The 15,645-nt window shown below is 38.8% G+C and overlaps 2 protein-coding genes across 2 annotated transcripts in view; one reads left to right on the plus strand and one right to left on the minus strand.

Annotated features, from left to right (window-relative positions):
• The window catches only part of LOC127868889 (myosin heavy chain, striated muscle-like), a 44,696-nt gene extending 36,977 nt beyond the window's left edge, over window positions 1-7,719 (plus strand). The window contains 5 exon segments of the mRNA XM_052411030.1: window positions 87-633; window positions 938-1,872; window positions 2,171-2,371; window positions 2,991-3,155; window positions 7,017-7,719. Of these exon segments, the coding sequence (XP_052266990.1) occupies window positions 87-633; window positions 938-1,872; window positions 2,171-2,371; window positions 2,991-3,155; window positions 7,017-7,127 (1,959 nt within the window). The 3' untranslated portion in view covers window positions 7,128-7,719.
• Window positions 7,720-11,875: 4,156 nt separating this feature from the next.
• LOC127868890 (exportin-6-like) overlaps window positions 11,876-15,645 on the minus strand; it is a 61,128-nt gene continuing 57,358 nt past the window's right edge. The window contains exon 24 of the mRNA XM_052411031.1: window positions 11,876-14,404. Within this exon, the coding sequence (XP_052266991.1) occupies window positions 14,300-14,404 (105 nt within the window). The 3' untranslated portion in view covers window positions 11,876-14,299. The remainder of the gene's footprint in view (window positions 14,405-15,645) is intronic.

Genomic DNA, 15,645 nt, shown 5'->3' on the forward strand with positions numbered 1-15,645 from the left:
AATGATTTAAAGCGTTCGATTTGAAATTGAACGTGTTTAAAAAGTCGGCAGTACGTTGATGTTTACATGTCAGATGTGTTTTCTAGGCTCGCCAGAAGCTGCAGAGCGACATCCGCAGCCTCCAGTCAGAGATCGACAACCTACGCGAGCAGTTGGAGGAGGAACAGGAGTCCAAGGCGGACCTGCTGCGACAGTTGTCCCGCGCCAACGCCGAGGCGCAACAGTGGCGCACCAAGTACGAGAGCGAGGGCATGGCGCGGGCCGAGGAGCTCGAAGAGGCGAAACGCAAGCTGCAGATCAAACTGCAGGAAGCGGAACAAGCCGCCGAGACCGCCAACGCCAAGGTCAGCCAACTGGAGAAAACGAAGGCCAGACTGCAGGGCGAGATGGAGGATCTGATGGTCGATGTGGAGAGGTCGAACGCCAACGCGACCATGCTGGAAAAGAAGCAGCGAAACTTTGACAAGACGGTCGCCGAGTGGGAGGCGCGCGTGCGAGACCTGCAGGGAGAGCTTGAGAACGCTCAGAAGGAGGCACGCAGCTACTCTGCCGAGCTGTACCGCACTAAGGCGCAGTTTGAGGAGTCCAACGACAACATCGAGTCACTCAAGAGGGAGAACAAAAACCTAGCTGGTAAATGCAATATTGGCAATTTTTCGACTGATAAACAATTTGGATCTTTCTGTTACACAGAAGTTCACTGGTGTCATGGGTTTAAAATCCATTTTCTTGTAGTAGAAACATGTGCTTGTTATAGTTTAAACAGGAATACATTTATAACAAATTAAACAGGCTATTATTCGGTATCGACCCATTCAAATATAGAATTTTACGTTATTATAATAACAATATAAATAAATAATAATCAATACTTTTTCTGAATCAAAAATAGTAATAATTCAATGGGCGATGAAAATTAACTTGCCACCTTTTGCAGATGAAATCCACGATCTGACCGACCAGCTCACCGAGGGCGGCAGAAGCGTCCACGAGGTAGAGAAGATCCGCCGCCGTCTCGAGATGGAGAAAGAGGAACTCCAGGCCGCCCTGGAGGAGGCTGAGTCCGCGCTCGAACAGGAGGAGGCAAAGGTGGCGCGCTCGCAACTCGAGATCGCCGCCATCCGCCAGGAGATCGACCGGAGGATCGCGGAGAAGGAAGAAGAATTCGAGAACACAAGGCGCAACCACCAGAGGTCGATGGATTCTATGAACGCCAGTCTGGAAGCTGAGGCTAAGGGTAAGGCGGAGGCTTTAAGAATCCGCAAAAAGCTCGAGCAGGATATCAATGAACTCGAGGTTGCTCTTGACGGCGCTAACAGACTTAGAGCCGATATGGAGAAGAATAACAAGCGTCTTATGGAGCAGTGCAGGGAGCTGCAAACCACCATTGAGGAGGAGCAGAGGAACGTGAGCGAGGCCAGGGAGGCGTACAACATGGCTGAACGCCGCGTAGCCGTCGTGCAGGGTGAATGCGACGAGCTCCGCTCCGCTCTCGAATCCGCGGAGAGAGGCCGCAAGGCCGCTGAGAACGAGCTCATGGACGCCAACGACCGTCTGAATGAGCTCTCCGCCCAGGTACAGTCGCTGGGAGGCCAAAAGAGGAAGCTGGAGGGAGACATCGGTGCCATGCAGGGCGACCTCGAGGAGATGAGTAACGAAGTGAGGGGTGCCGACGAAAGGGCCAAGAAAGCCATCGCCGATGCCGCCCGCCTGGCCGACGAATTGCGTGCCGAGCAAGACCACGGACAACAGATTGAGAAGATGCGCAAGGCTCTGGAGGCCCAGATCAAGGACATGACGGTGCGTCTCGACGAGGCGGAGGCCCAGGCGCTCAAGGGAGGCAAGAAGATGATTGCCAAATTGGAACAAAGGGTATGCAGTACGCCAGTTTTACTAATATGAATCATTTGTTAAGTTTAATATAAAGCTAAAGTCGTTGTGTTATTTATTGCAGATACAAACGTATCTTAATATGCAAGCACTGCCAAACACGTTATGACTCTTTTAAAATCAAACATTTGTGTATACATTAAGTGGATAATAAGTAAAATAGTAAATATAGGCATGTTTTGGTAATACTCGATTAAAGTATTGAACTAAATAAGGCAATACCCTTAACAATATTAGCATTTTAAGGTATGTGGAAGCTAATACCGTTTCATCTCGGCAGGTGCGTGAGTTGGAAACTGAGTACGACAGCGAACAGAGGCGCCACGCTGAGACCCAGAAGAACATGCGCAAGGCGGACAGGCGCATGAAGGAGCTGGCGTTCCAGGCCGACGAGGACAAGAAGAATCAAGAGCGGCTCCAGGAGCTCATCGACAAACTACAGAACAAGATCAAGACCTACAAGCGACAAGTGGAGGAGGCTGTAAGTACCGGATGAGGCTGGTATCACATCTACGATAGATTTTAATGTCGTTTCATATTATTTGAGGCTCGTTCTGAGAAAACTGGGCTTAACACATGTGTGAAAGTGTTATTTCAGATTATCATGTGCACGGGCTGATAATGGACGTCACTTTCCACTTTTATGGTATTGTTCGTTAAAAAAATATCTTATTAGCGAAATCCAGTTAAGGTGGAATGTGTCGTCGCTGATTATACTGTGCGGACGAACATGCATTAAATCCAGTTTTCCCTGCATAAGGCCAATTTAGTTAATTCCAAATACTAAGATATGCCAATTAAGGTTTTTTCCACGACAAATCTGTGTGTGTCCGTATATAAATGAGACTTTATCTGCGACTCTAAGCCAAAGTCATTATCGTCTAACTGTCCACTGTTACATGCAAGACTATTTATCACATATTTCCATTGAATCTGTAAATAATGAATCTACCGTAAAAATAAAATATCGTTTCTCATATCTCCCGAGCGTGACCAATCCTTTAAAGTATTATGATCGCCTGATAATCATGATGACTTTGTATTAAACCTGCAAACTACGTGACCGATGTTTAAAATATATCCGACATCCGACCCCACAGGAGGAAGTTGCGGCCATTAACCTTGCCAAGTACAGGAAGGTTCAGACGGAACTCGAGGACGCCGAGGAGCGCGCCGACTCCGCCGAGGGATCGCTGCAGAAACTGCGCGTGAAAAACCGCAGCACCGTCTCCACAAACCGAACGAGCGCGAGCCCAGGGGGCGCTGTAAGTATCAATAGCAACGGGACTCTGTATACCCGGCTTAACGAATTTCAATAATCTGGTTAACATGTACCAATAAACTTAGATGCAGACATGTACATCAGTTACTTTGAAATTTCAGTGCTTGTCTAGTTTCGAACCAACATAAATGTTAGTGAACAATTGTATCATTACTATGAAGGATATCTCTGACCAGATATTTTTGTAAAATTTGTGTAACACTGCATTATCAAGTATAAGTTGTTAAGTCCTAGTTTGAATTCGTGTCACTATAATCAAAAGCAAAACTATCGTACAATTACCTTTCATAGAAAGCACGTCGTCAATACAGATATTTTCATAATCGTGTGTACTGGTGATAATTTTAGTCGTGTCATGCGAAATGTGTGTTATGTCATATGCGGCTCACGCGCAGTCTGTACAGGACCTACCCTGTCCGTTATAATGTAACACAAGGTTTCCGGCTCTGATAAACGGAGAGGGTAGCTGCTGACAGGACTACATGAATGCGCAGACTGGTCTGGAGCTGCGTTGGGCGCTTATGGCATTAGACCCATTTTAACATGGTGTTGTTCAGTTTTATATTCATCGTGACGTAGAACGTTTATTCATTAAAGTATTAATGATATTATAAGCATTGCTGTTTATGGTATGTATATAACCTATTAAGGACCGTGCCAGAATATTAATTTTCGCTATTTAAATTTTTTTTTTCTTTTTTCGCGTCTTTTATGATATATAAAAAAATAGAAAAAAAGTAGTTTCCTCTTCTCGAGGAACCATTCTCAACTGAAACTAGGAAGAGCTAGTAAAAGATAAAATTAATATTATAACCAAGGGTCGCAGCTTTCTTCATAAAATATATTTAATATTTCAGCCTAAGCCCTAAACACGTTCCTCCGCCTTAATATAAGCGTAGAGGTAAACTTAAGGGCGTCGTTTTTCGTATCACCCAGTTGTGTCCCTTGTTCTTGATGTTCCATAGTTGTTTGCTTTCTGTAGATCAGAACCTCGTTGTGAAATCATTTCGCCGCTTAACCTGGAAGCCTTAGATTTGAAAGAAGTGCATTCTGGGCTTTGAATATTAAGAGAGTTAAATCGGTGATGTCGTTGACTCAGAAATTAAGAATTTAGGGTCGTAGTTTGAAAAATATGAAATTCGGTGGCATAAATTAAGGAGTAGTATATTGTGCGTGACGTGTGATGAGCATGATAAATAATGTTTTTAGTATATTATACAGATCGTAATATGGTCGTCCGATATTGAGAATGATAAATGATGGGTGTTGTAGATTGAAAACATCAAATGTGTCTTGTTCTGAGAAAACTGGGCTCAGTTCATGTGCGTAAAGTGTCGTCCCAGATTAGCCTGTGCAGTCCGCACAGGCTAATCAGGGACGACACTTTCCGCTTAAACAAGATTTTCGGTAAAAAGGGACTTCCTTTAAACGAAAAATACCATTAAAGCGGAAAGTGTCGTCCCTGATTAGCCTGTGCGGACTGCACAGGCTAATCTGGGACGACACTTTACGCACATGAATTAAGCCAAGTTTTCTCAGAACAAGACACATTGATAATGAGATTCTTATATTGACACTATTAAAGTATTGGGGTCGTATACTGATTTTAAATTGTGGGATTTACAGAGTATTGAATTCCCAATGTTATTGATTGAGATATATACTAAGACTAGCTTTGAAGGGGTATCGTAGATTGACAACATTTAAAAAATTGGCTTTCGTCTATGGAAAAAATATCCTCAAAAAGTCATTGAGAACAGTAAGTTCTTAAAATACTTCGATCTAAGCCGAACTAATGGTCGCACTTTACCCATTCTAGCCGCCGCCTGTGGCTCCCGCGACTCCCCTCTCCGCGGCCATGGCCAAGGCCGAGAGGATGCGTCGGGAGCGAGAGTCGTCCTGGCGCGAGTCCTCCTGGAATTAACAATCCCCTTCCCCCTGCGTTCTCATAGGTCTGCTTAGGTATTCACGCCGCCAACTAGGGCGTCGCTGTTGTTGTGCCTTCACCGATATCCATATATGCAACTTGACGTTTTGAGTTGGTTATTGATGTATATTATTTAGCACTGCAGGGTTGCCACGAGTCCTAGTCGAGGCTCGTTGTACTCGTATACCCTTAGCGAACTATATACATGTACTAGCATACTGGCACCAGGTTTTGCACAACAATTGTACAGTTTTCATTACCTTTATAAGTGTTTAATTAACTGTAGTAGCTCATCGACCGCTGTTAACCGTTCATCGGTATATAGCACCCCTTCGCTTCATCAAAGTCGTGTGTTGTCTTCAGTTCAATTCAATGCAGTCTTTTTCTTTGTATATTAGAGCCTTATTCTTTGAAAACTGGGATACATACATGAGCGTTAAGTGTCGTCCCAGATTAGCCTGTGCAGTCCGCACATGCTTAACATGGACAACACATCCCGCCAGGACTGGATTTTTGTTACGAAGAGAATAATAATAAAACGAAAAATTCTGTAAAATCCCAGACTAAAATGGGACGACATTTTACGCACTTTACGCACATGCATTAAGCCTGTTTTCCCAGAACTAGACTACTTGTTACCGTTTTAGTTTATTATACTAGCTCATCTACTTCTCCATACCGTTCATCAGTAGATAGACTCTCCTTGCTTCATCTCAACCGTGTTTGAATTCAATTAAATTCAGTCTTTATTTTTGTATATCATGTATGTTTTGTTGACTATTAAACCTCAGGGATCCTCAGTAACGATCCGCGAGAGCCATCAGTCCTTCAGCTCGAGTCACATGACCGAGTAGAGTGTAGGTGTCAATTTGGCAATGGTGTGGTGCACGTGGTTTCGCCAGTGGTTACAAGCATTTCATCTTCCTTGAGTGGGAAAGGTGGCGCTTTATTTTACGAGTGGTTGCATTTGTTAACTGCCTGGAGTGGAAACGCAATTTCAGACAATTTTAAGTGCATGGAAGAAAGCAAAAACAAACTTTCATAATTGCACTGTTAATGTGAACCAAGAAATCTGTCCCAGTTTAACATTCACGAAAATCTGTTGCGACTTTCAAAAGCGTTTCTTAGCATACTGTTTTGTAAAAAATAACATTCGATACCTAATTTACTATTGACACATAAAACCCGTTGAACGCCCAAAATAACATGTTTATATGTTTTCTTTTTTATAAGCTTGCCTTTCGTTCATTTTGGATTCCATTTTGTGTCATTACCACGAAGTTATCATTTTCCGAGCATGTTTCATTCATGCAGTTCCGAGCATGGAGTGGTTTAGGTGTTGTTGTTGATATTTCAGTTACTGTTTGCTAAGAAAGTGTGTGTAATTTTTTTATCAATTGCAATTTTTTAGAAGTTTGACGTTTTCACGACCAACGTTCTTGTTAATATTCGTAAGAAAATAGTTTCAAATATATAGTACCCAGATAGATATAGCAAATTTCGGATATTTTATACGATGAAATCAATTTCATTTGAATTTCTTTACATTTTGTGGCTGCAATTTTATTATAATCAAAAACGCCAAATCAACTTGTTAATGTTAATTCTATTTACAACATAGTGCTTATGTTTTATGTGTGTACAGTTTGTCTTTTTAAGTCGCTTAAATGCGGCGTCTCATCAGGGTCTGCGCTGTTTGCTTAAAGGAATTTCTGTAAGAAATATTTTAAATATAAGAATAAATATACTAGACATCCCTAATTTTGGAAATAAATTGATCCAATTTAGAGGGATGGGAGAGTCCACTAGGCATAAATGGGTAATACCGATACATTTTTCATGTTGTTGATGACCATCATGTGTGAATAATTATTTATTATTTGAGACTTAACCTCCGTATTTTGTTCTTATTTTCAGACTCTTGGAACCCTGTCACCCTACCATCGCACTTCTGTTACAAGAGCGTCAAACTCTGCGCTGAATACTTCTTACAGATCGTCCGTTTTGGGTGATGATGACGGCTATTAAATTCTCGGACTATTTTACTGTACCAGTAAAAGAAAATATGTGGCCATATTTGAATGAGTGAACGTTTACGTGTTAGGCCTTAAATATAGCTAGTTTGGAATATACATTATTTGTATTATGTTGTTGTGTATTAGTGTTCCAAGCGGATTTCATGTTTGAATCCAGACGTCTAACAATCGGTATTCGAACTATTTTAAATCCAAGACAACGCTATGTAAATACCCGGTAAAACTGATGTTAGATTGTTTAGATTCACAACACGAGCCGTTTGAGACCCGAGTGTTTGGTAAATTATGAGTCTTAACTAGCTATTTACTCTTTATTTGTGTGAAATGTTATATCATCTCTAAATATAGACATTCTCGATAGTATTTATTCTCTTATTGAGACTTTAATAGACGTCATCGCTTCGACATTTGACCTCGGTAGCTATTTTCCCCGGAATAGCCCCCTTGGTTATGAATGATCCCTAAATGGGCCCGTATATAGTCGGTTTTCTAGTGTGATTTGTGTGGCATTATTTATTCTAAGTTTGTCTTACACGTCTTTGTTACAAAATAACTTTCAGATGATAAATTGCATTATGATTGAACAGTGTGTTGAGTTCATTTCGCCATACGACAGAGTGTGTGTTTAACTCTTTCAGTGCTGGAACCGAATTTTGAAGGCCTTTGCAAACAGTTTGAAAAATATCGAAGAAAATGCTTATTTTAGAAATTCAGCAGACGACATTTTAGCAGACGACAATTTTCCCAGCATGCAATGGGTTAAGGGGATACGTTCTGAATAGTGAGATACTTATGTCGCAGAAGAACTGATAAGGCCAGCCTGCCAAGTTCTGATATTTTGAAACACAGATTTACCTAACTAAAATAAAGACAGAGCTCGTTCCACGTTCTTTAACTGAATATTCGGAAAATACCAAACATCTGAAACAGTGAGTCACCAATGTTTATCTCGAGCTACATGTTAATTATACTAAAATAGAACAATTTTGATTGCATCGTTTATCTAATTGTATGGTTGTTAATTAAATTTGATGAAATTTGTGGCACGGACAATACATGTAAAGTGGCCATTTACTTAAATCATTTTAAGTTATGAATTGCTTGGTGGTAGTTGTAGAAACAGATACAGTATTGGCTATACTGGGTTCCGTTAGTGCGTACTCTAGTTTTGCAGAGGTGCAGGGCGGACAAACAAAAAAAATATCTACTCCATCAGAAAATGTTTTTACTTAGGAAACTGATCATCACAAAATCTTCTTGCTCGATTCGGATTTTACGTCCGCGATAATTTGTTTCAATTTAAAATAGCTCTTCATAAGTTATTAATAATTATAAGAGCTCACAATTTTCGAACTTGCGAAGGTTGTTTTTACGTTTTATTAGATTTGACAGCGTGTTTATTTTTCTGCCCTGAATGGAAATATAGTTATTAACAGATTTTTCGGAATTGCCAAATTGCACTGATTTTATTGTTTTGTAATTCAAAAACAATTTGGACTATTTTTGGACGTCAAAAACCAATGTTTGTCTACGTTCATGTAAGTGGTTGCAAATCATTTGGTCGATACAAAAAGTCGAAACTTTAATATATATATACAAAAACACTCAGTTACTGTCATGGTCAATTTAATATATCGCAAACAATTGTAGACTCGAAAGGAAAACGTGCACTTATTTTCAATATTGCTATAGAAATTGATCTTATTATGCGAATACATAGCGATTGTTCAATTGTATGGCACAAGGGCCCAACTTGATTTAAAATGCAGGGGTCTTGTCAATGCGAAACATTAATAGTATGATACATAGACTAGACGTTGTTTGAACTGTCACAGCACGTACGACAAAATACAACATAGTCAATTCGGTTTATGTTATCCTTTACCAATAAATAATGTTTCAATTGAGCCGCGTCGTGCAAAAATGGGTAAAATGCTATATGCGGTCATTGTAGCCCAAGACCTGTCTGCGCATTTTCGCAGTCTAGTAAGGGGCTAACCAGTCCGCAATAAGGTCACAATATACTAAATAGTTTCCCTATATAATTCAATGTAAAAGCCAATCTCCACGCAAAGTTGTCGTTCCTTGCTCTCACATACAACTCTGCATAAGGCTCAGCACGCCATTTTGTCTACCAAATAGCTAAAACCGAACAAACGCATACAATGTATATTATATTTGAGTGGATATTTAAGATCGCATGCATTTAATTAAGAAATATGACTTTTAAATGTACGATAAATCGTGCAAAAACTTGTGAGTTTTAATGCAACTCTTTGGAACTATTTTATTGCCCATTTACACAGATGTAATCATTCCACGCACTTCACAAATGTAAACAATTGTACATATTTTTTATTGAGTGACGTTAGGCATTGCTTCGACGTATTTATGTATGTCGGTTTCTTAACATAAAAAAAAAACATATCAATTTTATAATAATTAATTAAGACTGATATAAGATATCATGGTATGAGATGGGTTTCTTTAATGCAGTTAATGCAATGTAACCGTCGTGCAAGAGATTGTTTAGTATACTGTAACCTCACTGATGAACGCTTGGAATGATCATGACATGAATGAGACGCTTTCATAACAATAGTCCGTTCTGAGCCCAACACAGAGGTGAATGTAATGTGACCGTCGTGCAAGAGATTGTGTAAAAGCGACAACTTTGAGCGAAAATAAATGCAACATTTTGCACATAGAGACCCCCATAACCATACCTTTTCTTAAAGGCCATTCTAAGCGGAATCGATTTATGCAATAAAAAAGATATGTCATGTTCAAACCAAAAAAGAACTTGACGCTAATCAAAATCGACTGTTTTTGCAACTTTTTTTTCGGCCGTTTCTTAGTGGAATGTAACCTTTTTCAGTGCAATGCTTTACTTAAGTCTCCAAGTTTATCATATTTCAGGGATTCGGTCGTGAACACCTATTTATGCCCTACCATTATCTCCGAAAGATAAAACCCGAACAGTAGTTTCAGATGTTAAACATGCCTTCGGGTCAACTATGATATTTTTTTAGAGAGTACAGCCCCCTACATGAAACAAGTATTTAGTATATTGTAACCATAAAGTCAAGCAAGGTTTCGTGGTCCTTTCAGCAGACATTATGACTCCTCCTCAGAGTGTTCGCATGCAAAGTAATACCTGGATCTACTTTGCTTGCATGTATCCTAAGACCCATTTTCGCATGGAGTAACAAGGTTAAAAATAGACTATAATAAAGTTTCACAGGTATGGCGTCTCCCATTTTGAAACGCCGAATATGGACGTCGGCGCATTTGCGTCATCAAATATCCGGATTGAACTGTGAACGTTTTAAATTTATGACATACATGTACAATCGAGCAAAGAAAAAGACAAATTAAACTCCTGGAATAAGGAGAAAATGGGGGAAGCGGAATTGTTGCTGTTCATTCTGGCTCAATTGCAGCTACCTCTTTAAACAACTGGTTGTCATTTGCAGCTCGTTTTCTTTTTTCCATTGTACCATGTTTTTTGTTTGAGCCTCGCTCTGGGAAAACTATGCTCCGTGCATGTTCGTAAAGTATCGTCCTAGATAAGCCTGTGCAGTCCTTAGACGGTAATCAGGGACGACACTCTGAGTCTACACTGGATTTTCGCCTCCTTTAAACGAAAAATGCAAGAAAAGCGGAAGTGTCGTTCCTGATTAGTCTGTGCGGACTGTAATTCTTATCTGGGACGACACTACTCACATGCATTAAGGCCCGTTTTTGCAGAACGAGGCTCGTTTCCTAGATGAGACACACAGTAAATTACTGCTTTTATAGAGATTTTGTTTGAAGGGCGGAAATAAACAGGGGCGAACAAGGAGTCAGTTTAAACTCAATATCTTTCGAAATTTGAATAAAGCATATCGGCGATATTTTACTACCCATCGTATTAATATTAATATTGACATCGTTGATTACACCGACGCAAGAATATCAGTATCTCTTTTTTACATAAAATTGCGACGTTCATAGGCAGAACACAGCCTCATACCTTTCTAATCCACATAGTAATCTGGCTACTGTTCGAACAACTGTTACCGATATTTATGATTACTACAACCGATACCCATGCTTGTGAATTAAACAGATAAATATCAATGAAACAAACTAGTTGACCCAGAAATGCTGAACATGATGTACAAATGGAGACACTTATGTGAATGGCTTACAAATAAACGTCACTTTTCATAGCTATAAATACGACACTTCAAATGATTAATAGTGGAAATTCACTATACATTAACTGTTGGAATACGTTTGTCATTAAATAAATTAGCGATTTCATTATATTCTCTTCTTTTTTTAATTTAGTTTAAACACAGTGTGCAATGAATTTTGTCAAGAAACCAAATGTTTTAGATAACAACATCTGATTTGCATTCGAAAGAGCCTCCACGATGTTCAGATGGACAATTTAGTAGCGACAATACAACTCCCAGCTATTGACACTCCGGGTCGCTGTACGTATGTACTCATAAAAGCTCAGAGCATTCAAGAAGAACTAATGGACAATTATATGAGCTTTACATTTAATTTCTAATTTAATACTAATCGGTTTATATAAACACATTGAATGAAATGATTGTCATTCATTAGTCCCGTGCTTAAAATGTGAAGAACACCTCTGATTACACTTGCATGAAGAATGGATAGGTTTACGGATGTGTGGTGATAGCTAGAACAATGTATTCGAACGCTAAAGAAAACCAAACTGGATATGGCATCACGTTTTTATTTTTAATATCTCATAATATAATATACTAATATTAACAATACTGATTTATGAAAACACATCAAAACAAGAAGAACTCATTATTATAAATGTACTTGCAAATGCACAAAAATACAGGTTGCTGCAATGCAAATCAATCTATATATTAGCTGCATCATGCGAAAGTGGATCTTATGTCAAATGCTGCCAGTGAAGCCAAAACCGTGGCGTGCATTTGCGTAGTTTATCCATGAGTTACCCTGTCTGCCATAAAGTCTCATAGGATTGTGTTTTGTCGTTAGGGTAGCACTGGAGCAGAATGCTAGGATGGGCAGACTGGTCTGGAGCAACGCCGGCCATATTTGGCATAAAGCCCCTTCAGGCCTGACACGGCTCCTATGTTATATAAATAAGATGGCTAGTTTGTAGAACAGCGCTACGCCAAAAAAAACTTATGAAATATTGTTTGCAAGTTATCCTTTCAGTACTATGCTTACAAGATATCAACAAAATGAGATTCAATTAACATACAAAATGATTAATGTTCTGGGAAAACGGGGTTTAATGCAAGTTCGTAAAGTACCAGAGTAGCCTTTGCAGGGACGACACTTTTGTCTTAACTAGATTTTGCTCTAAAGAGAGGCTTTCTTTAAAGGAAAAACATGATAGCTGAAAGACGTCCCTGATTAGCCTGTGCCGACTGCACAGGTTAATCTGGCATGATACTTAACGCAAAAGTATAAAGCCCTATTTTCTCAGAACGCTGATCAAATACAAAATTAAGCGAATTGGAAGTTGTTTTGTCAACTCGTTTATTGAAACCTGCAGCTGATGCTCGAACTTGTACCACCAACAAAACTGATACCCCAGTATTGCTATGTTCAAGGACATATAACTCAGGAATATTTGGATCACGTGGAATTAAAGTGTCTTGCACTTCTACTTGATGATATATTTATTTCTATTTTAGGCTTGAGAAATGTCAAAGTAGTTCTCTCCAAAAACGTAAAACATGTTATGCGGACAGATCCACAACCAAATCTTCATAGTGACTCCAAGATCATCCCCCCCCCCCGCATTCGGGGATATAATAACTTATATAAAATATTACAATATTAGTTTATGGTGAATGTTCTGAATTATGCTATGTTTTACTGAGGCAGACAGTAGTCAAACTCCAGAATAGACTTCAGTTGCAGACTCGTTCATATGGGCAACACAGGTACTACATATTGCCATCAGTTGCTTAATTTTTCAACTTAAAATATGCAACATAAAAACAGTGCAATGCATTAATAACAAGCAAATTGATATTCCCCGCCAATATGCTTCTGGACACAAAAGTGTTATATTTGACACTCAAAAAAGCATTTTTTCAAAATACAAAGGGCCATAACTCCGTTATTAACAGATGGTGTACAATGCCTTTTGGCGTGAATCATCATCTTATCCATATATATATATATATACTAATACCAAGTTTCAATGAAATCCGCCACAGAACTTTTAAGATATGGCTCCGGACAGACGGAAAGACTGACGGACGGACAAAGCCAAAACAATATCCATCCGCCTATGGCAGGGGATAATAAACAAATAATGCTGAATAGTAAGCAAACAACAATATTGGTTACAACACTTGTTATGTTTTATAAAAATGTTTTAGCTCAACAAATTTAACTTTTTAATATAATAATGAAAACTCAAGTTTAAACAAGGGACAAAATTGTCAAAAAACCAGGTTTTCATTTTTTTTTAAAGTCTGATAAACAACTCAAACTGAACTGAATGTTTATAATTACCCCTCTTTGTTTCAACATACATCTATTTTTAGTTGTGGCGACCTTGACCTTGGAGATATTGACGTAATTCTTTTGTGGGACACACCATCCAATGATGGTGAACAAATGTGCCCAATGATTTTAAAATCTCACAATGAATAACATAGTTATGGCCCGGACAAGCTCATTAATTGCCTTTTTTGACCTTTGAACTCAAAGTGTGACCTTGACCTTGGAGATATCGACGTAATTCTTTCGCACAACACACCGTCTAATGATGGTGAACAAATGTGCCAAATTATTTTAAAATCTCACAATGAACGACAAATTTATGGCCCGGACAAGCTTGTTCCGCCCGCCCGCCAGCCCGCCCGCCCGCTGACATTCGCCAATCTAATAACCAGTTTTTTTTCCTTTGGAAAACCTGGTTAAAAAGCAGTTCTTAGTTAAGCACTACTATAATTAATACATGATTTATTAAAAATAACACTATTTGTATTTAAATTCAATGCCCATAAAACTCCTTTAGCAGGAATATTTTAGATAACAAATTTGTCAAGCATAAGTTTTATGTATCCGAAAACAAAATTTAATATCAACAAAACAAAATTCAACAATTAAGAACAAGGTATCTAGCAGCACTTTTCATCAAGAGAATTGCACAGAGCCCTCTGGCAGACCGGTATTGAGCAGACGGTAGTAGCGCAGGTCGTTCACAAACCTCTGTAGACTCTGTGTGAATGTGGGCAGGTCCTGTAACAGGTTACATTGCACTATAATGTACAGGTTACTTTTCACTTACATGTACAGGGTCTACAACAATTATATTGCACTAAAATGTACAAGGAGTCTGAAATAGGTTACATCACACTTAAATATACAATGCAGTCTGAAACGGGTTATGGTAACAATATACTAAATAATCGTTTCATGAAGGTGGTTACAATATACTAAATAATCGTTTCATGAAAAACAATATACTAAATAATCGTTTCATGATACTAAATAATCGTTTCATGAAGGGCTGTACTCTCTAAAAAAATACCATAGTTGACTCGAAGGCATGTATTACACTTTAAACTATTGTTTGGGTTTTATCTTTCGGAGATAATGGTAGGGCATAAATAGGTGTTCACGACCAAATCCCTGAAATATGATAAACTCGGAGACTTTAGTAAAGCCTTGCACTGAAAAAGGTTACATTCCACTAAGAAACGGCAAAAAAAAAGTTGCAAAAACAGTCGATTTTGATTCGTGTCAAGTTCTTTTTTGGTTTGAACATGACCTATCTTTTTATTGCATTAATCGATTTCGCATAGAATTGCCTTTAACCCTTTCCCATATAAGAAGCAAAGTGAAAATGGCTATGTGCAAACAGTAGAAACCATAACAGCCTGCGAATAACTCGCAGTCTGTTTAGGTTTTATGCTGTTTGCTGCTCAACAGTATCTAAGGGTTGAAAATGAAGCCTTTAAAACATGAATCTAGTAAGAAAGTTCTTTAATGAAATTCGATTATCTAAGGGACTACAAATGCGTTTAAATACGTATCTAAGTGGTAACGGGTTAAGAAAAGGTATGGTTATGGTGGTCTCTATGTGCAAAATGTTGCATTTATTTTCTCTCAAAGTTGTGGCTTTTACATTGAATTATATAGGGAAACTATTTAGTATATTGTGACCTTATATTGCACACAAAAAATGAACATGGTGGTCTGAAATGGGTTATATTGCACTAACATGTTCAGGGGAATAAATCATGTTACATTGCCCTTACGTATAAATGGGACTGAATCAAATTACATTGCTCTTACATGTAAAGGAATGTGATCAGGTTACATTGCACTTACATGTACAGGGGTCTGTAAATGGTAACATTGCACTAACATGTACAGTGGTAAGAGACAATCTACACATTTTTTCAAGTTGACATTACTTATTTTCTTGGCAACTTAAGTCAAATTGATGTGTCTTTGTGCATTTAGTTTCCTCTTTC

The sequence above is a fragment of the Dreissena polymorpha genome, chromosome 2 (genome assembly GCF_020536995.1).
Source record: "Dreissena polymorpha isolate Duluth1 chromosome 2, UMN_Dpol_1.0, whole genome shotgun sequence".
In the NCBI taxonomy this organism is placed as follows: domain Eukaryota; kingdom Metazoa; phylum Mollusca; class Bivalvia; order Myida; family Dreissenidae; genus Dreissena; species Dreissena polymorpha.